The 23,101-nt window shown below is 41.3% G+C and overlaps 1 protein-coding gene across 2 annotated transcripts in view; it reads right to left on the reverse strand.

Annotated features, from left to right (window-relative positions):
- Positions 1 to 13,800: 13,800 nt before the first annotated feature.
- Positions 13,801 to 23,101, reverse strand: part of CHST9 (carbohydrate sulfotransferase 9) — a 95,274-nt gene continuing 85,973 nt past the window's right edge. For both annotated transcript variants that reach the window (XM_065629141.1, XM_065629142.1), the window contains one exon: positions 13,801 to 15,323. In XM_065629141.1, the coding sequence (XP_065485213.1) occupies positions 14,229 to 15,323 (1,095 nt within the window). In that variant the 3' untranslated portion in view covers positions 13,801 to 14,228. The remainder of the gene's footprint in view (positions 15,324 to 23,101) is intronic.

Raw genomic sequence — 23,101 nt, forward strand, 5'->3', positions numbered from 1 at the left:
CAACTACAGCTGATGGTGAATCAGAAAGCCCAAAGCTCTTCAGGCTCCTGCCAGCCCCATGAGTGTGAGCGGCTGCAGGTAACCACAGTGAGAGTGATGCTTGCTGCCGCTGGCAGGAGAAGCTCCAGGAGGATTTTCAGAAGAGCCTGAGTGATGGAGTGACTTAGCTGCTGTTTTCAAAGCTGTGCAGACTCCTAGGAGACTAAATTCCTTTCACCTTCTTTGGGTCCCGTCAACAAGAGCATTTGCGATCAGGCTGTAAGACTTTCAGAAACCATTGACGCTTGCAGAAACTCTCAGACTTTCTTTTCTGACTGACTGAAAGTTTCATTCTGTTGCCACTCATAAATCTCCCTCCCCTCACCAATTTATGGTTTATAAGTTTGGTTTAAGCTTTGTCTACTAAAAGGATCTTACATAAAATACCGCTTACTGAAATGTGATCTTTGCATATTTCTGAAGTTTTAATTTTCCTGCAGTGTAATCTTGTTACACAGGTCATTCATTTTGTCACGGCTTGGTATCAGTCTGGTCCAGGTTTGGCTGCAGGGCTATGTTCTCCTGACATTTAGAGCAAGAATTCCCTGGGAAATCAGTCAAGAGATTTGACATCGCTGCTGGCCAAGCTCCAGCGGGTTTAGTTTTACTCTCCTTCTCTATTGTGGAATCTGTCTGTCCACAAGCTGCACATTTAGTTCCATGCTAGAGAGGGAGAACTGAAAGGAACAAAATGGCCTTTCATTTGGGGGATTCATTTAGGCTTTTCAGAAAGGTTTTACAAGAAGCTGTGCACTTAGATGACTGCTGAGCTTCCTTAGCCCTGCTCTATTACCTCCCTCATGAGACAATTTGGATTGACTGCTTTTTCTTTGCTCTCTCCCCCCTCCTCAATAGGCAGCAATTATGGTTGGAAAAGCAAAATCAAGATCTAGGTAGTACAGGAACCACCTGGAAGCTTTTAGTCTTTTAGAAATAGTGTAATTTCAACATGTCATGGATAAGCCCTTTGCGGGGAATATTGATAAGAAAAAAAGTCCTTTTCCTCCTCTCCTGCTGCAAACTGCTCTAGCTCCTATTGCAAAAAGCTGCATCAGTGGCAGAGATAGCCAGGATTTGATGAACTGGAGGGGAGGAGCAGGAAAGCAGCCCTGGGCACTCATGGTGAGTACAGGAGAGTCAGGGGAAGAATCCCAGGTCAACTGGAAATAGGGGAGAGAAGCATCTCTCTTGTGGAGGGGGGGCAATGACATGCAGCAGCCCAGGGCAGGGTGCAGGAGGCATGTGCCGTGTAGTCTTAGCCAGTGGGGTCAAAGACATTTGTCTAACTTTGCTAGGTGAGACACTGAAATTCATTTGAGCACTCACAGGCTTTATCAGCCACAGAAAACGCGGTACTCCACTTCATATATACCACTGTTGCGCACTCTTTAGCACCCAGCCATGCTTTCCTGACCGAATTGAGTCGCTGTCCCTTACTGTCCTGCTGCTGTTTGTAAGCTCCTCAGCTCCAAATGCTCAGCCCCTTCCCTTGCGACCACTTCAGCTTCCTACAGAAATAAAGCTCAGTCAAAGAATCATGGAGTTTTAGACTAGGTGGCAACACAACATTTTCTAGTTAACTCTATATATTGTAGACCATTACACTTTACCTCATGACACATTTCATGCATTCAATAACATATTTTGTTAAATACATTTTGCAAAAAGCATTCTTGCTTGATTTGAAGACTCATGGGATAGAAAATCACCCATTCCCTTGGTAGCTAATTCCCAAGGCTAATAATTTTTATCACCAAAAATGCTCTTTGTTTCTAAACTGAGTTTGTATGAATTCATCTGCCATATAGTAGTTCTTATTATGCTGTTCTCTCCCAGACTAAAAAGCTTCTTGTACTTCTACTGTCTACCCATGAGGATACTTATATAATGTGAGCAAGTCATCTCTTCATCATCCTTTTGATAAGCTAAGCAGACTGAACTCTCCAAGACTCTCTCTCTAAAGAAATTTCTCTATTTTTTTCAGCTCTTGTTTGTGCCTTCACCACTTTTTCAAAATGCTTTTAAAAATGCATTTTTAATATCAGACTTCCAGCAGGCATATTCTGGAGTAAAAGCATTTCTTGCTGTACACCTAGGAATGTAATTAGGCCTTCTCACTGCAGCATCACACCGAGGAAACATTCCTCCTTGCCTCTCCACAAGAATCCCTCAGTCCTCCTCAGGATACAGACCTCACTCTGTAGGTAAGCGTCACAAGGGTGGAGCCAGGCTCTTCTCTGTGACAACCAATGATAAGACAAGGGACAATGGGTATAAACTGGAACACAGGAGGTTCCATTTAAATTTGAGAAGTAACTTCTTCATGGTGAAGCTGACAGAGCACTGGAACAGGCTGCCCAGGGAGGTTGTGGAGTCTCCTTCTCTGGAGACATTCAAAACCCGCCTGGACGCCTTCCTGTGTAACCTCATCTGGGTGTTCCTGCTCTGGTGGGGGGATTGGACTAGATGATCTTTCGAGGTCCCTTCCAATCCCTGACATTCTGTGATTCTGTGAAGTCTTGTTTCACTCCAGGACATGAAATTTTGTGGTCATTCTGCCTGACAGGGATCACGCTGGTAAACAATCCAGTCTTCTGTATTTGACCATTCTTTTCTCAACCTACTGATTTAAGTAATGTTCAAACTATACTGGCAATGATGCTATATTTACTTCCAGATTTGCTTACTGAGGAAAGCCCTAAAGCACATGAGGCCTCACAGCGATCCCTTCAGATCCCTGCCAGCTGCTGCCATTACTACTGCCTTAACCACTTTCAGAGATCTGTCAGCCAGGTCTGAATCCCTTTACGGCTCCATGGCTAACGTACGGTGGTAATGCTTTAAACAAATGTCACTTGGTGTTGTGGTAGAGCCTCTAGAAACACTTAAACACATTGCTCTGTGCCAGTACCTCTGTCAGCCAATGTGTCATTTTAAAAATTAAATCTGTCCTATGGGTTCTTTTCCTTTCTTTTCTTTTCTTTTCTTTTCTTTTCTTTTCTTTTCTTTTCTTTTCTTTTCTTTTCTTTTCTTTTCTTTTCTTTTCTTTTCTTTTCTTTTCTTTTCGCTTCTCTTCTCTTCTCTTCTCTTCTCTTCTCTTCTCTTCTCTTCTCTTCTCTTCTCTTCTCTTCTCTTCTCTTCTTTTTTGACACTGCTGAGGCTTAGTGGCATAGTATATTTGACACGTGGCCCAATTCTAAGAATTTGTACTTTGTCCAAGCCATCTGCTGTATGTAATATAATGATAATATATAATACTTAGCTTCATAACCATACGATTTATACACCTAGTGGAAATGTATGCCATGAATGTGCTTATGCAGTATGTTCTGAGACAGACAGTTTTGCTTGCATTCATTCAGGCTATCTTTGCAGATTACAATAGTAACTGTCTTCTTAATGCTATGTATTTTGCAGAGTTTTTCTTCCCTCTCAACATTGATACCTTATAAAAGCTAAAACCTCCAGCCATAGAAGTGAAGTTGTTGATCTTTTTTTCTATGCAAAGGTTCATCTTTCATTGAACTGAAAAGCAAGGTCTGACTATGAATATTTACAAGTTCAAGCTCTTTCGTCCATAAGCCTCTAAAGAAAATCTGACAGCGTGTCTTTCTTCATATCCTTTGAAGAATATTAGTTTCATTTCTGACAGTTTTCCATGTTAACAGCTTGAAAAAAAATAGACGAAGCCTAATAACTTGTGATACAGGTGCCACGTTTTTACTGGACTAGGGGAAAGGCAATTGGAGTTAGTCTCTTTTATGGTAGAAGCTCTACTGCTTTGGAGATTCTTGTGCTGGTTCAATAGTCAACAAAGACAGTAGAGATCAATACAAAGAAACGAGCACCACTTGCTGTCACCTTCAGCTTTACCGATACCAGCTTATAGCTACTGCATGGATGAAGAGACGGTTGGTTGGTGAACATAAGAGAACTGATCAGTTCACGATGTTTTGTGTTCAGCTACTGAACACCAGTGACCATGTTCTGGGAGCATATGCAGCTGCAGAAAACAGTCTTTCGAGGTCCATAGCTCTTGTCCAATATTTGCACGTATTGACATCCTGCAGGGATGGAGAGTGAGTGGCAGATGCAATCTGCAAAGACTAGATGAAATCAAGAGCAGGGCCAGAGACGTCCCCTGCTTTAAGCTACTTTCACGTCTTGTGTTTCTTTCTAAACAACGTTTTCTAATCTAACCTCCACAACTACCTTCCATGGGTACTTATAGATTGGCAAGCTGCTCTTTTGCAAAGCCAACTGAGGGGAAAAAAGCTGCAAGATGTGTGAATAATTAAAAACAATACCAAAAGACATTTATTCCAGAAGACTTTAGAGATAATAAATTTTTTTTTTATTTGTTTGCAGACTTATTTATACACAGCAACTAGTCTGAGACTGTTCTTCATGGCTTACCTCTTTAGATTCATCAGTCTTCTCTTTTCCTGCATCCATGCTTTGGACAGACTGTAGATAGCCCTACTGTAAGTTGCTGTTTACAGAGGATTTTGTGAGTTTCATGGAGTGAACTAGTTTTGTGAAGACAGGTATTGTATTAAATTAGTATTTAAAAAGGAGGCAGATGTGGTTAATCATGCCTCTTCAGGGATACAAGCCAAAAACGTCTGATCCCTGTTAAAAACAGATCTACCTTTATAAGAACACACACAGAGAAAGGGAGATTTCTGAGAGATCTATGGTTTCATATGTCCCCTTTTGTGTAAGTTAAACATCTACAATACCCATCTGATTTTCAGGTTCACTCTGCACACTTGACTGACACGAGCACATTTTTCTTACCAGCAGCGCGGCAGAACCAACACGCCAGTGAAAGGGATTCTTTTCAGCTACACGCCTCACCGGCACTGCTATCGGCAAGGCTCCCGCTGCAACGTGGCCGGTCCTTGGGGTGTGGGAGGGGGCAGAAAACCACCCAGCCTGGCCCTCAGTGTTGCAGGGTGGTGTTTGCAGAATGGGCTCTTGGAAAATGATTTCTGACTTGTAAACTGAACCTGTTTGGTGTGAAAGGCACAGGAGGGTACTTCCATGCAGCCTCACAATGCAATTTTTGCTGCCCAGTTTCAGAAACTTTGTGATTCATCCTTAAAAGGTTACCCTAATCCCAACATCTTTGTCTCAAAGAGCTGACAGTGTACCTGAGAAATTGTAGATATTTCCAAGTTTCCAAGACTGTGAAGAGGCATAAAATGCATATGAAGTGTAGCAGTCTGTAGCCAAGAAAACACTTTTAAATTTTTATTATTCTATTCTATCCTATCCTATCCTATCCTATTCTATTCTATTCTATTCACTTTATTTTTTTCTTTTCTTTTTTACTCAAGCGAGGATGCTCAGGTGAGTCTTGGAAGGTAAAACAATCACCCAGTTTACAGGCAAGTGTAATTTATTGGAAAAATTGAGAATTTAAGCCATATACAGAAATCAAAGTGAATGTAAAGGAATAGGGATCATAGTGTAGCCCAAATAGCAAACAATTGGAAAATGTGCCAGAGATTTCTAACATGGTCCAAAGCAAGGAATTTTTTAGACACGAGGCTGTCCTGATTAAATAATGAATAAATAAAATCCACATATTTCCCCACTGTTTCTTTGTGTGTTGGAGATACTGAAAGTCCTAGACCATTTCAGAAGTTTGGGCACACCATTGATTCTCTTGGGTTTTGTGATGAGGCCAAAAAGAAAAAGAAAAAAAAAAAAAAAGAGCCTGGGAAACCCTCTAACTGTCCAGTCTCAGTGTTTTGTTAGTGCGCCAAAATAAGAGGTCAGGGCATAATAGCACTAGAAAAGCTCACTTGCTGTAGATTTTACATAACAAGTTCCCAGCTTCTCTCATTCAGCCTGTGCCTGGTTCTGCAACCAAGACAGCACAGAGAGCAGATTTTAGCTGTAGAGATGTCAGTGGGAAAGCTTGTTTTCCTTTGGTAAATTGCAATAAATTAAAGAAATGCCCCAGTGCTTGCAGGAATGGTTGATGGAAAGCAGAACTGAAAACGCTAAAAAGAATATCTCAGAATGTCCTGAAATATTCCCTCTTCTTCTCCATGGCTTGCTCAGAAAGGTATGGGTTCAGCAAAGGACCCTCTGCTGTTTCCCATTAAACCATCTGCTTTTCAGAGGTGGCCCTTCTGCAGCTCCTGTTGATGTTCCTGGCAGCAGCGGTTGCTCAGCCCATTTGAAAAGTTTTGCCTGAAAGTTTTGCATGCTTCCTCTCACTGCTGGCTTGCGTATTGAGTAGTCTAACATCTGGGAATTTCAGTCTTAGCGTCACTTTTAAGTAAAGCAAGGCAGAAAACAAATTGTGAGCCTGATTCTGCCTGGTAACAGCACTTCCAGTAGAGGAGTTTCTGTGTGAAGAGGCGGCAAAGTGTCCTGGACCCACTGCAGCCACTTGTCTGGAGAGAGCTGAAAAGATTCAGGGAGAAACAGGAGAAAGGAATTTGTTGGCAGCATGGCTGAGGCACAGAACAATTTTGTCTAACTTTGGTTCTGTGTTTGTGTTTTCCCTGCTATTCACGAGGACCTGCAGGGATCATGAGGATTTCAAGAAACATCATCCTCCCTCAGAGCTGAGCTTTTGCTGTGTTGCAGTCTTAGGGTACTTCCATCAGAGATACAACAGCAAAGCAGCAATTTCTTATTGGGCACTGTCACCTCCAGCCACAAATAACATTTCTCGCTCTCATTAGAGGTTTTCCCTCTGTCCTTTTCTTTTGGTGTGTTTTTTTTTTGTTGTTGTTGTTGGTGGTGTTGTGTTTTTGTTTGTTTGTTTGTTTTGTTTAGTTTTGGTTTTGTTTTAAGAGGGTAGCAGAAGTCACAGCAAAGGTGACAGCTGGTGTCTATGGCTTGGAGTGCATTATAGGTGGTAACACCGTAACTTCCTTGAAAGCAGAGAGATGCTGCAAATTCTTGCCAACTTCCCCCCATCTCAAGTTTCCCACCAAGGAACTTTCCCCCAAAAATCTTTTGGCTGTGCCCATGATCAGAAGCAGGTGCAGCTGCCCGAACTGCAGACCCACAGACCTGGCAGCATCCTGTGCCAGGCAAGCTAAAGGAGCAAGAGGTAAACAGGCAGTCTCTGCGAGTAGCTTAGGTTCATTTGGCGTAATGTCATGGCTCTGCAACATGCTAATAAAACGTGTTTATACAGCATACGATACCTTTGCGTATACAACGCTACCATATTAATTCTCTGCCATGGCCATAGATGACAACAGAGTTAATCTAAGTTCTGTCTACACATCCCAAGCCAACAAATGGGAACCCCCTTTCTTTAGAGAGTGTATATCTTAATACACGTTTAAGATCTTTAAAGTCAAATGCAGGACTTAATCTAAGCAGCTTCCACTACCATTGTTGAGAAATATTTGGCTGAATGTTATGAGACTCACATACATACATTATGTGTGTGCACGTGCATTTATATACATGCATTTGTGAAAGTTTGTAGAGAGAAAAGTTCTATGTAGTTGAACCCAGCTCTCTGAACACACATTATTTCTCAGAGGAATTACAACTTATAATCATTCAGAAAATGTAAAAATCTGTGTGTGTCTGCTTTTATGACAAATGAGATAATTCAATAGGCAGATGCTAGTCTGCCTACATGTAGTTTTTATACCCAAGTAACTAGCTTGGGAAAATGAAACCTTTAGCATTTAATATCCTACTGACATGTATTTACAATCCACTGAGTGTTGATTTACATCTCTGTGTGCTGAAACACCCAGATAAACCTGCTCTTCACCTTATGTATCAGAATGCTGTTTCTTGAATGCAAATTTTATGGGACATTTCAAATTTACAAATCTTGGGAAATGAGCAGTATTGGGAGGTTCTCTGGAAGCTGTGCTTTCTGGAAGGAATTTAAGGGAAAAAAATCTGACATAGGAGGAATTTCTACATGAAAAGGACACAACAGATATGTGTGCACAGATGGTGACTGACAGTACCATACTCTCAGGCGGGCTTATTAGTGCAGCCTCAGTGCCATGATAACATAGATGTGCTGGACTGGAGCTGGGTTATGCTTGACAGCTGAGAGTGAATCGACAATTGGTCGCACACATTTATGCTGACATACTTAAAGAGGGTGGGAAATTATATGTGAGAGAGGAAAAGAAGCAATGATTATATATATTAAAAAGAAAAAATTATGATCGTGGCCTTGAGATTTTTCCTTTTCTTCTTGTAGTGACTCTTTCCCCCCTTAAATGGGCTGATAATCACACCGCTTTCTGAACACAAATAGAAGAAAGTAACATAGTCTGTATCAATACACTCTCCATGTTATTAGAGCCATAGAAAAAGCGGTTATGGCAGTAGGAAGGTCTCTACCAGACAGGTAAACTGGAGACTGCCACAGGGGCTGGCAGGACCCCAGGAAGGGAGGGTTGGGGGAACATGGCCCTGGGTACTGGGTTATGCAGCCCTGGTATTTGGGAGAGGGCAGGAGTTTGCATATATAGATGGGATCCATTGCTTCTGCAGAACCCGCCAGTTGAGCATTACTTTACTTAGGGCTACTGCACCAAAATAAAACAGCTTCTCTTTATTTGGGCTCAGAACAAAATGAGACAAGAAGATTCTCACCCTGTGTGTGTGTCTGCTCTCCTCTGTACAAAAGGAACCGGAGGGGCACTTTCGCCTGGTCAGACAACCTGGCACTGGTTTTCTGCTGAGGCAGTGCCTGGGCAGGCTTGACAGATGCACAGTGTTTTGAAACAGAGCTTGCATTCTTAAGGCTGCCAACTGCCCAGAACGGAGCTGAATGATGCACTTCTCAGCTGGAACAAAGCTGGGAAGTCCCTGGCTTCCTCCGAGCCATTGGAAATAAAACATAAAGAAAGGGCATGATTATCCTCTGAGTTAAATTCCATACTAACACCTAATTTATAAATGATTTTAGCAGAAGCCATGTGGTATAGTTACCTTCCATTTACAGGACCACTTTACCAGTGGGGAAACTGAGGCAGAGAACAATTCAAGTTTGTCCAACAAGCGCGTGAAGTTAGAGAACTTGGACAAGGATCCAGGTCTCTGAAGTCCAAGTCTGTTGCTTCAGACACAAGCAGAACTACCTCTAATATATAAGAAATCTGTGAGACTCACTGTGATTAGCTACAGCACCAAGAACTCAGCAGTTCTCTCCCAAAATAGATATTTTTATGAATGTCGAATGTCATTTAAGGCATTCTCTTTAAATTAAACAATATGGCTGTTTCCTTCAGCCACCCACATACACACATTTTAAAAGGCAAATTAGTCCCTGGTATCTGCGGCTGTGGACAGCTTCCCTTTGCTGAGCCAGTCACTTGGAGTCCCTGGTACTCTGTGTTCCTGCCCTCTGAACTGTAAATGATGTAGGACAAGTGCATCTCTATTTTTTATGAAGTGTAATAATTTATGGTCTGACTTCAGACATTAGGTTCCAAGGCCAGATTCATTTAGTTTTGAAAGCATCACAGCAGGTTACAGAGCTGATAAACTGGTATTAATATTACAGTTAAAAAGACTTATCTGATGTATTGTTAGCCTGAAGGCACATATAACCTACATAGGCAATACAAAGCTCTAGCCTTTTTTTTTCTCTCAGACTTTTGCAAAGTGTCATATTGTAATTTTCATTTAAATGTAAACTACATTTAAAATTAAAGTGGTGTTCTCCAATGACACATCACCAAGATAGAACCGCCTGAGGCAGGAGTAGCTCCAATAAATTTGGCCTTTTGGGGGAGTTGCACAAGAGGACATTTCAAGAGGATGTGCCATGTTTGACTGCACTGTGGCTGCACACCTCTGACTTCCAGCGAGCAACAGTTTACCAGCAGTTTTAGAAGAGATGGGCATAATGGCTGTATCTGAGCTTTGCAAGCCAAATCCTACCTGCAAAGATGAAGTTGCCTTACATTGACAAGTATGTCAGAATTTGAGAATGCACATGTATGCGGTTTAATTTATTTCTTATTTTAAATTATTTATTAATTAAATGATTTTAACTTATTAAATAACATAATTTTATTTTATTTAATACTGATTCATTTTGGAAGAAAGGCAAATATGGAACATTAGTTTCCAAAAATCAAGATTTTCTTTCAGGAGAGCAGCATGACTGTCTGGTGTTTCAAAGAGAGAAATGAGCCAAGGGATCACTCTTCTCTCACTCCCATGGACTCGCTGTAATGCCTTTACAGCACATTTGACTTGCCCTGACAACCGACCTGCATTAGGGAAGTGCTTAGAGATCTTCAAATGAAGAAATGTTCATAACTAAAATGCATTTACTGTAATGAAGCCCCTTAAAAGAGGCTCTGCATGCCGCAGCTAATCTCTAGTATGAGTGTAATTGCACAGAATGTTGTGGAATGTGTTTTCATTCCTCTTCTGCATATGTTCAGTATCATTTTCTGAGTAAAACTAACATCTGTGCTCAGTTGCAGAGGTGGGATTTTATACTAGTTATAGTGGATGACCTTCAGTTTTTTGTTTTAGCCTTGCAGTCTTACAAAATATAAACCAAGTTACAGCCCAACCTCACACTTTGACCTTTTAATATTTATTTTTAAAAATAGAGGTTATCTTTTATACTGCAAATTATGCCTTTATCTCCTATAATCCCATAAGTCAGATATCATAGTCCCACTTCAATTATGCTAAACTCTTATGTTAATTTTAAATCATGTAACTTAATTCCTGGCAAAGCAGGCTGGTGATTTTCCAAATGTGGTTAATGAGGCAAAGTACAATCTAGATTCTGCTACTGAGACCATCTGAATCCCTTAGGTCACTGAAGATGACTATGGAGAGGCTCTTCTTTATAAAAGTTTGGGTTAGATTTTCAAGAAATGAATTTTTAAGTGCAGTTGGGGGCTGTGAAATGTGAAGTTGAGCATACAAAGAAGTTAAATTACTTTCACTAGAACCATAGAACAACAGCGGGGCTAAAACAATTATGCTTTTGTGCACATACTTGCTTTAAAGGCCTTAAGTAGCGTCCTCCTCTTTCGAATCACAAATGCAAACCAGACAAGATGACAATCCAGGGACCTAATGTCTATGTCCAAGGATGCATGCAAATCAATGTCATTTTCCCCCTCATTTGCAGAAGCCAAACATTTGCTAATAACTTCTTTCGCCCCCCCTTGACTCAAACAATAGCTTTATCTAAGACCACTTAGTAGATGAAATCTTATGAGACCATAATGCTTTTTCAATACAATTACTTATTCCCCACCCCTGAATCTCTGTCATTCCCTGATCAGATGGGCTGCTCAAGCAAGCTCAAGGTGAAGCTTAAGTTCTTCAGAGATTTTGTCATTTACTATTATTTATTTTTCTGAAATAAAGAATTCATACAAAATCCATATATAAATTGGTCTCCATTCTTTATTAGCGTCTTAAACTTTTTTTCCTCCTACATTTTTTGGAAAATATTGGTACATGGGTAATTTTTTTGTCTGTAAATCAACAATTAATTAACACACATCCACAACAGAAAAGACGAAGCAAATATATAGACATCCAAAGGTTGGTGTACATTTATTTTTTATTTAACATCTTCAGTGGCTTCCCTACAAGGCAAGAGAGATTGATTCAGGATTTGAGGTAAGAATCAATATGTACAAGAGCAGAGGATCTAGAGAACTCCACTGCATATGTGGAAAAGATGCTTTTTACACCAAGGTCAAATCCAAGTGAAATCCAAGGCAGTTTTCACATGATTTAAGATGCTGGATGACAGAAAATCAAAACTCTGGCAGAGGCTGCTCTTTAATGTCCTCTAATGCATAGTCCTACTTAAGAGCAACAGTACCAAAAGTACATGGCCAATTCAGAAAAGAAAAATAATGTTGAGTAAAGACACATGTAAACTCAAACCCAGCTGTTAACTGACATGGTGCACAACCCTGGAGTGGCAGAGTACTGGTGTCCAGCATGACAGCAGCTGCAAGGAACCACCTCTCCACCACGGTGCCACTGGGGCTGAACTCTCTCCTGTGGGGCCCCTGCGCTCCCCATGGTGCCCTGGGCAGAGCAGTGCAGCTCTGGTGCTCCCTGCTCTGGGATGGAGCCCACAGGAAAATCAGGAGGGATTTCTGCCAGGGGAGGTGGGAGTCAGACACCATTTTGAGTCTAAATATTTAGGGACACATTGTTCACCTGAGGAAAGGCACGCATCAGGGCAGTTCAATGGCTAGATACCCCGTCCCAGACACTTCTGGTGTTAACACCTATGGGTCTGTCTAGGCACAACAGCTCACAAAAGTAACAGTGTGGGCATTTACCTGTCCAAGACATCGCTGCATCTCCTCGTCAGTGCTGAACACCTGCACCTCTCCACACCTCATGGCGGTGGTGGCTCATAGGCTTTTTCCTCCTCCTCTTCTTTGCTCCATGGCCCCAAGGAACAGGCTGACTTCAGCTATGGGTGCCTCTAGTCACATACAGCACAATCTCCAACTTGGGCTGCCCAATATGTTCTTACCTTTCCCCCTTGGAGCAGCTCACCCTGCCCCAGGGAGAGATGTGCAGAACCTGCTTTGTTACACACTGGCACTGTGGTGGCTAGAGGTGACATTTTTCCTCTTCTGAGACGAAAACTGGGGGAGAAACAAGCAGCAAGGATACATAGGAAACGGTCTCTCATTTGAGCAGGGACTCACAATTACTCCTGTGGAAGGACTGAAGCTGTACATGTGCCTGAGATGAGGGAAAGGATAGCAACAGCACTAGTCATGTGCAGCGGTTCAGAACACAGAAGGACATTTTATTTGCATCAGTTTCCCACCAGGCGACTTTATTCTGCGACTTACTATATCAAGACGCTGGAGCAAGGTGTCCCAAATCATTCCAGGAAGCAAAGAATAGGTGTAATCTTTATTTTGGAAGGGCACAGGGATTTCTCCCTATCCATTTTGCAGAGGTTTCTCTGCCTCCTGGGACACTCTGGCCACCCATCCTACACCACCATGTGCAACTGTGGTTGCAGGAATGACCGCATGCAGACAGCACCAGAGGGAGGAGACAGGAGGAGAGAAGGTACCTTTTCTTTTTATCACCAGGGCTGTGGGTCTGTGGACACAGCTGCCTCTAGGATGGATCACCAATACCCACCCCACCCCTGGGGTTTTCTGGCTGCTGACAAGGCAGGAAGGACAGCAAAACACAGGTGACTTCAGGAAGCACGGGGGACAAAACCAGTCCCTGGGTTTGGGATGCGATGGGCATACATATCACCTGTGCAACAAACTGCCAGGAGCTGGACTGATGATCGCACACTGGCAGACCAAGAGTGGTCACAGCGGTTGCTTCTCAGTACAGACCTTATAATGTCCCATAGCTACCAACAGAAGACTTTGGCCCACCAGGAAAGGTGAAGACTATCTTGAATATTGAGACCACAGTATGCATTATGGGTTTGACTCCCCATAAATTAAAATGCTAATTTTAATGTATGCAGCAGTTCTCTGAAAGGAGAGTCATGTTTGTCATCTCCAGTGCATCAATAAAAAACAGGGTTGTGGATCATGACTTCAGATAGCAGGCTTACTCAAATTTACTCTGCTCAACAGAGTATTATTCACAGTTATATGTTATTCATAGTTTTATGCATCTGTATTCAAGACCGTCCTTCAATAAAAAACAATTAGGTCTAAAACCAGCTACAGTCTAATGGTAATCAAACAACCAAACCTTGCAACTGAGAATGCTGCAAATGTTTTAGAAAATTAGCCAATGCTTCTTTATTAATAAAAAGTGACAGAAAGTAAAAAATACATTCAAAAATAGTTTTGAAAACAATTTCTAAAGCAGACACACCAAAGAAGGATCATGCTACTCTGAATACTTTTTTCTTAAACCATTAAAAGAACATTAGGTAAGCTAATGCAACAGCTGGCTGTGCTACCTCTTCCACAGTATAATCCATAATGGTAAAAGCAGCTTTTTCAGGCATTTGAGTGCAATTTATGCTGTTTACAGGTCTCTTTTTTCTGGTGCATTTCCCTACAATTTAATGTCAATTGGTGTCACTCTAGCTTATAAAATAACCCTCTAAGTCAGGAAAACTCCACTTAGCAGAAACTTTGTTTCCTTTCAGGGCTAATATCAAAGTAGTTGTTTTGAATCCCAAAATCATAAATATCTAATAGAAGCTTGAAGCTATTCTGGTGCTATACAATTGGTGAGGTGTAATTGAACATTAAGTAATCTAAGTAATAGAAGTCATAGGTCAACTGTCTCTCCTCCTCAGACAATTCCTTTAAGTATTGCCTCACTACTTCTGCACTTGTTCTCTCATCAGAGGAATGTCTGTCTTTGAATTTAGGAAACTCCAGCTCAGCTGGAGCACCTATCAGCCGCAAAAAGTAATTAGCATCTTCTTCCAGGGTTTCAAACTTTCCTATAAAATCATAGTTGATGAGGCAGGGATAGCAGAGCTTACTGACTTGCTCCCAGTGAATGTCCATTCCTACTGGGCGATGGGAATCTAACAAATATTGGATAAACTCCTTGAACTTAACCCCTGATCCTGTTTTCAGTGCCTCCTCATTTGCATTATGTCTATACTTCTTAATTATTGCCTTCCCAAACACTGGATGGTAATAGCTGTTTGGATGTTCAAACTTATCCCTGAAGGCAGATACCAGTCTTTCCATGGGATCACGTACAAATATAGTCTTGGTATACGTGTTCAAGCGCGTGTATATCGCTTTTAGGTCATAACTGTCCAATTTCCTTAGATGCTTTCCATAGTGCACATCGTCATGGGAGATGTTGTGCGCTGAAGCAGCGAGTCCATTGAGAACCATGAGGATCCTTTTCCAATTGGAGCAGCCTGCTTTGGGTACTTCGCAGTACAGGACCTTGTGCCTGTCCTCCACGTAAATTCTTGACACGAGGTGGACGAGGTGGGTTGGCAGCTTCTTTCTGCTGTTGTATTTCTTACAGAAGTCATGCAGGAACGACCTGCGCTTTTCCTGGGTGTTATCCACATCCTTCCACTCGCCACCCTTGACTAACGACTTGTTTAAAGGGCGCAGCTCGGGGGATAAATACGCTCCTCTGAACTGGCTGAGAGGTGACTCGCTCATCTGCTGGTCGGACAGTTGGCTCACCATGGAGGCAGCCACCGCACTGAAAGGGTCAGCCTTGCCCTGCCAGTGTCTGACACCTGAGACGGCTATCTCGTGCTTACCGAGGCCAGGAGGAGCACTCCTGCTCCATGCTGCTCTCCTCGGCGTCCCCGGAGGTGGGAACGTGAAATCCTGCAAACATGAAAAGGAGCAGAGCTTACAACGCAGTGACGGCTCAGCCCGGCCCACTCACATTACAACAGCAGGAAGGGTGGTGGTGTGCGTTTGCAACCAAGCCCCAGTTAATGCTACAAAATCTCTTTTGAAGGACTTGATCGATACATGTAATTTAGCAACAAGCTGGGCTCATTACTTAAATACATGCTTCTGAAACTTACCTGCTAGTGCATAGTAGGTCTTCCTACAAAAATAAACAGCTTAAACCACACCTTATAAGAAATAAGAAGAGGTCATACAGGTAGGCTGATAGTCCTGGAAAGGGGTGGCCAGGTGCTTTTCTCCACCAAACACGTTTTCCCCTGCAACAGCACTGGTTGAGTTGCATGGCTGCTAACAGCTCTCCAGAGTGCACTGGCAGAGTCACACGAACAGCTGCTACATCTGCTGCCGTCACTGTGACTTGGACCAGACCTTGTCCCCCAGTGACTGCAAGGTCAGCACTGGTGGCAGGGGACCAACCTAGGACTCCCAAATAGCTGATGTCAGTGGGCTTGAGCTGTGTGTAGTGACAGATGAAATCCCCCCTCCAAAAAAGTCCAGTTCCTGTCCCCCTACGGATAGATCATGGAAGTGGGATGCATGGGACTGCAGGTACATACAGGTGTTAGCAACACAGGTGCCTGCACCTGAGTGAGCTGCTTTCACAGCTCATAAGGCAAAATGGGCGCCTTTAGAGCCTATTCCATCTGAGTTATTTAAACATCAACATTAATGGCATCAACTAACTAAACATCAACTAGTGACCCTGCAAAGAATGTGAAAAGGTGAGACTTTCCTCCCAAACAGCTCTTTTGATGTCTCCAGCCATTGTGCAATCCACAAACTGCAGCAATGGCAAAGCTCGGATCTGTGTTTGCCATCAAATTCTTCAGGGCCTTGTATCATGCAAGTTGACTGGGGAGTTTATTGCACTTTGGGTATTTCTGCTCTCCCATTCCTGAGTGGATTCTCATGTGTCTACTAAGGCTTGTAGATTTTCTTCTCCTGTCTGTAGGCAAGCCTGCTGCATTGGGACATCTATACAGCTGCCCATTTTTATCACACTGCTGGAGAGGGGGATGCTGGTCAACAGGTTTTTAAACATCCTGTTACAAATACCAGATAGCTAAACAGTCAGACAGACACCCATGCACAGACTGCCTGACCACTTTCGTAAGTCTGTTTTTGAAACCTACATGAAAAGACTGTTCTGCCATAAGTAGATTAAACATTTACTGGAAAGTTGATTTGTGGACTGGCAGACCATAAGTGTGGATTTGGGGGATGGGAAAGTTCATAGGCCTACTCAAATGAGGCTGTTAAAAATTCAGAGAAATAATGTAAGAAACAGTAATGCATGGAACACAATTTCAATTCCAGTGTGAAATAAAGCCTACAGAAAAGCAAACAGTTCCAAGAAAAGTTAGCCTATCTAGCAGTGTAATAAATTCCAATGACAAAAACAAAACTGGGGGATCAGGATATTCTGTATTGCTGCAAACCACTGATGATTAGGTCTTTGTTTTCAGCAAACTGAGTAAAATGATTTTTGTACTGGTGAAAGCAAATAAAAGAACAGAGCCATGCAGGACTTGTGTATCTGACAGAGAGGTCCTGTTGGTGTTTTCAGAGATGCAAAAAGATACTTGAATTCTTTCAGCTTGACATGGTCAGGTTTTTTTAATATAGATATATATATATATAAAAATTCTGTTGTCTAATACTTCATTCTTTAAAACAAATGAAACACATATGCCTAGGGATTTATTCTTTCTGTCCTAGGGCCAAAGGGATTCAGGAGCATAGTTAGTGTGTAATAACAGAAGGTAGGAATAATAGTAAAATGGGATGACTATGAGCCTATTGGTAATTTCAGCATCACAGTGAATGACAACGTACAAGTGTTACTGCAGAACCACAGACTTACAAATAAATTAAATACTTTGACCTTAAAAAGAAAACCCAGAACTTATAAAGGCGAAAATGAAAAAAGGGGGATACAAATAAAGCCACCACTCAATACCAGGCTCAACAGAAGCAGGAATAAAGTTATACTACAATACTAAAGTAACCAAAGATTGTAAACGCATCGGTGCAGCTCTGAAGAATTTTATAATTTAGAAGACAGTCTCCAGTGATATGTGACTGTACTGGTGTTCCCCATTGCAGAGAAAACTCAAGAGAGGGCAGCAGTACCTCATGACTTCCTGTGGTATGTAATCTGAATTTAGTAGCCTATTTCAGGAGATATTTCAGTGCAAAGATGCTTAAACCATCCAAATTTCAAACCAAAGCCACTAAAATGAGCCCTACATTTCAGAGGAAAGTTCAGCCTTCTGAATTCAGCCTGCCACCCTGAACTAGTGGAAGGTGCTTCAGTTCCACCAGGCCAGGAAGGAACAGGACAGACTGAAAGGTGTGTGGTCTTGGTTTTGTTTCATTTCAAACAGTCTGCTTGGGATCCAGGGCCAACCTCAGGGTATAACCCCAGGAGACACCAGAAGAGGATTGCATTTTAGTCTCAACTGTGAGTGCAGATGTAGGAACCACTACTGAAGGATTTTTCATGGGATTAAAGACTACAGAGAATGATGGGCAGAACTACTCAGACAAAACTCAAGTAACACTCTGAAGGAGCAATATATGCACACTGGGAGTCACGTGAAAGGGGCTGTCTCCAAGATACATGAGACAAAAGAAGAATGAATCTATCAGGGGAAAAAAAAGCCCCAAAACAGAAGGAAAAGGAAAAAAAAAGAAAATACCTAGGGAAAAAAAAATGACATGGGAAGTTCTGAGGACAAAAAATTTATATAAATACGTAAAATACTATTTGTTGCTTCCCCTGTCCACTTCCTATTGCCATTAAGACACATATCCTGTAGTGAACACGACAGTATTGGCTAATAAATTTTATTAGAAGCTCCATGAGGGATAGTATGCTTGCACTAAATGCTGGCTGTAACTTCCTATATCTAAGAATTAGAATGGATAGTGATGATTTTCAAAGGCATAAATGGCTGCTACATTGCCATGGAAATTTTCCAAGTCAAAAAAGAGAAAAAAAAAAAGAGACTAAACCCTCCTATACACCTGCCTGAGTAATTAGGTTAGTATCTTGCAAAGGTGAGATGAATGAAGGGATTAATCAAATTTGATGAGAACCTTTTAACAGGAAAGTTTTCTGGGAAACTAACAGAAATTGCTGCATAGATAATGCCATATTTCTTAAGCAAAACTACTTAACAGACTGGTGTATTTAGCTGCTACCACTCTTGTGTGCAAAAGAGAGCTGAAAGCCACCCATTCTGAAAGGGCTTTAATGTTTGGTGGTATGAGGATTACACAAAGTGAGGCATCTTCTTTGGCTTCCTTTTGGTGTCAGTGACTTCAGTGCCCATTTTATGACACTTAAAAGACCTGGATGTGTTATGCTGATTTTTTTTTCACAGCAGGAAAAGAAGAAACTTGTAAAAGCAATAAACTTTTTTTTTTTTAAAAAAGCATTGTCTATCTATGCTTCGAACAGTTCACCTCACAAGCTGCTGAGCACTATTATTTTGGAAAACACTTGAATATACACCAAACAACAGGCAGCATACAAGTAATCCAATATCAGTCACTAACTCTGGATCCAGGTCTTCCCATGCAAACAGTCCTACCAAACTCCTTGAGACAAGTGACCACGTGCAGTGATGGCCATTCACAGCTTTCCAAAGAGCTGCTAAGTCTGGGAACCAGCTCCGTGGTTCTCCCATGGGAGGGGAGATAACTCGACAGTCACCTTGGACAGACGCAAGGCTGTCCTTGAGACGTGCTGACAACCTATGCAGCAGCTCGTGTACATTTCATATGAGAATAAAAATCCAGTGAAGATTACTGGCACCCTTGCCAGTAATCATGCAGAGTGCCTTGTTCTCTGTTTGCATTAACATACTTGAAAGGAAGTTCAGAAATGGTGCTGAGTCCAGTTTAGGAGAGTATGTTCATTGCCCCTGTCTCCCTTTAGCTAGGCAGGAACTGAAGAGATATTTAAAAATTAGTTTAAATACAAGCAAAAATAGAATTTAACAGAGTGTTAGTGTGGTGTTTGGCTACTGGCAGGCAACTCAGTGAAGCTGCTGAAATGAAAAGCATTTCTGAGTCATTAATGGGTTCACAGATTTTTTTTTTTTTGACATTTTTACGGCTGGAGATTTCCTGCTTCTCCCCAATCCGCAAAAGGATTTCTCCTCACTATAAAAATAAGTAGCCAATACCTTATTTTACACACATTGAAGCTGTCCTTTCCTTTAATACCTTCAGAAGCCACTGGGGTAGAAGAGATTGACTACTGCCAAGAATGGTTAAGACTCATCCAATTACGCTTTGTGGTGGTTTTACAATGCACAGGTGGGATCTCATCTAGATAGTTTGCAATTAGAGCAACCCACCATGCAAAAAGATAATGATGTATTGGAAAGGATGATGTTCCAGGGCTGATTTACAAAGATTTAATGGCCTGCAGTGCAGACAGTGCTGTGTTTCCTAAATGCTTTAGTGCTGGATCTTCATTTTTATTAACAAGACTAATAAAACTAAGTGAGCCCAACTGAAAATGTTGGAGAAAGAATAGTGGAGAAAAGAAATATTCTGTTTTATCATGCCTTTCTGTGAAAGACATGCTGGGAGTATATTGTATCTTCACTTACATCCCAGTCCTTTAGTACTAGATGTGTTTGGCAGTGCCAAACTTCAGCATGAACTGAGAGCACTAGATACGTTATTTCACTGTATTTCTTTGTATTTTTTTACATTGCTTCTTACATGGGGATTGTGTCAAAACGACCATATAATTTCAGGACCGTACTTTTTTCCCTAAGATCTCTCTATAGAAAACAGACAGAGAAAGGCTTTTCTGAGATAAGGCTCATTTTCTGATTCATTCTTTGCTTCCATGTTGATAAAGGGAGCACATGGAGATCAGCCACTTAATTTAAGTATTTAGATGAAGGCAGCTTGAACACTGGAGGGCTATAAAAGAAACAGCCTCTTGTAGGTATGTGTGTCTTTGAAAAGGTAACATATAGTTCCAGCCTAAACATAATTTGCTTAAAATATCAAGTTTTTCAAATAATTGGACACAGAAGGATTTCCTCAGTGGATGTCCATGATTGTGGCAGATGGCTCGGAACTGATACGTAGTTGAAATATGAGGAAAAGTTTGCATGGCTCCTATCTTCGGCAAGCCAGTGAAGCCTGGAGCAATTGTGACCTCACTTGAGCTGTAAAAACATGTAGAACTATACTTACACATGTATGTGCAAGTTTTCTTAAGTCTGTCAAAAGGAGGGATTATCCTTAACTTTTTTGGGCTAAAAGACTATTTGCAAAGCATAAATCAGAATGGCCAGACTCTTCTACTGCAACGCTACAGACCTAAAACATAAAGATGCTCACAACTTTCTTATATCATAGAAGCCGTGTAGTTTAATGTTGGTGAGCTGAACAAATCCCTACAGGAGCTCCCAATGGAGAGACTATCCAGGCTGGCCACAAGTGACAGGAAATATTTGCTGATGAGGTACTTCGCCTTCTGTGCAGTGCAGATAAACCTCTTGATTCATCACTTGTGCTTAAAACAGCTACTCTAGAGATAGGCACCCCTAACCCCTCACCTCCCAGTGGAGTGATTAATTTTTGGCTTATCTAATTTATTCAGGGCAAAACACCACTCACAAACCAGACTTAACACATGTATTCCTTGTGAACATCACAAATTTAGTGGAGGTACTTCTGTCAGAGATACCTTGTGTTTCACACACAATTCCACGTGGAAGAGGAAGAATGAAACAACTCTGCTTTGAACTTTCATAGTTCTTTCTGCCCTTAAAGTTCTCAAAAGAACACAAAATAGCAGCAAGCTTATCCTTCATCTAGATTAAGATCTAGTAGTATTTTGTACATGGATCTGTCAGGCAAAACCTTAGTATAACAGATACCACATTTTCCTATGAGATAGGTATCCCTAAAACACATGTATTTGTAAAAAGCATCTGTAAGTTTCGTAAATGAGTTGGGTGAAAAAAGTGAAAAAATAAATGTGTATACGAGGTGGTCAGAACTTCCTTCAGAGACTGAGGCAAACTTTATAGTTTGTAGCTGAAATACAATTGAGTTTAAGGGAGGTATTTGTGAAAATCAAGCCAGACACAAATGAGAACAACTGATCATAGTAAGAAAAAAAAATACTGGAGGTAAATTTTAATTAACAGATACCAGTCATTTGAAATGCTGCTTTTCAAAACAAGCTTTGTGAATCAGTGACTACTGTCCCTTGAATTTGTTAGGAGAAAGCTCGGCATCTCACTGCAGGGTGACTTGGAGTCTATGCAAGGGCACGGACAAAGTGAATGAAGAGGGAAAGGACAGAGAAAGAGATTATTATTATTATTTTATTTTTTTTTATGCAGCATGGCCAAATGCCATGGAATAAGCTGATGTGGAAAAAAATTTGAAATAAGATCACCAAACCTGAGCTGGTTTTGGAGAACGACTCAGGCTCACAGGTGATAGGAAGAGTGGAAAGGCCCAATGGGGTAAGACAAACCGTAACATTATCAGGATTATAGTAGTGGCCCTGTACCCATTTAATGAGGAGACATGAGGAACTCATTTGTCTTTGCCTGAGACCCTCACAGATACACGACTGTTGGCTTTGCACAAGACTCCCCTCCTCTCCCTGCCATCTGCCTTCATCTACAGAAAGCACAAAGTCACCCATGCTAATGAGGCAAGACAGTCTGCACGAGCCACTTCCACAAGCTGATTCATATGGTCAGCAACTTGGATGAAGGAAATTAATCTCTAATTTTACTTGCCAATTCTTGTTCAAATCTGGTATTAACTCCCTTTTGTTTCCGCCCCCACAGTCAAAACATTTGGTTTCTCCAAAACTATCTCAAAATGGGAAGGACAAAAAAGATTAAGGCACAGTTAATATTCTAGAAAAAATGAGCAATAAAGATGCTGTTGTTATCAGAAACTAAGTAGCATGCAAGTTTGCACGACAGATTAAAGATTCACCAAGACAACTGCAACCAAGTATTGAAAATAAAAACAAGCACTCCGTTCCCTTATTACTAATAAAGAAATAATTGTCAAGGTCAATTGATGGTAATGATAAATTGGCTTCTGGATAGTGCAATGCTGATGTTAGTTCTCTAGCTTTCTGACAACAGTTTCATGGGACTGGTTCTTTGCAGTGTAACTTCCAGACTTGTAAATAAGCTATTGCAGCCCAGAAAGTTTGTGTTTTGGACAGTCTGTGTGCAGTTTGCATGAAGTGCTTGTCTCTATATGTGTAGCTAAGATTCATCGTTAATAAAAGGCAAATTTCAGACCATCGACCACTTAACACTTGGCCATATTTAGCTCAACCTCCTTCCTATGCAGTTGCAATCATTTTGGGTCCACGTAAACCGGTATGTTCAAAAAGTGTTTAATTTTGAGCTCAAACCTCCTCCACTGTGTATACTCTGTTAATAAAACTTAGGTCAGTGGACAGAAATCTTCATCAGCACTCACTCTTACTTCTGTACAGATGTGTCATAGACAAGAGCTTAAACAACCTGAAATTCAAAATAGACTCAAACTAAGCACCCAATACTCATTTTATGAATAATAATATTAGAAAAAGACTCCTGGGTTCCACTGGCTGGTGGGTTTACTATATTTATACAGGGAGTTTAAATCTGAAGATGTCACTTTCA

The sequence above is a fragment of the Caloenas nicobarica genome, chromosome 2 (genome assembly GCF_036013445.1).
Source record: "Caloenas nicobarica isolate bCalNic1 chromosome 2, bCalNic1.hap1, whole genome shotgun sequence".
NCBI lineage: Eukaryota > Metazoa > Chordata > Aves > Columbiformes > Columbidae > Caloenas > Caloenas nicobarica.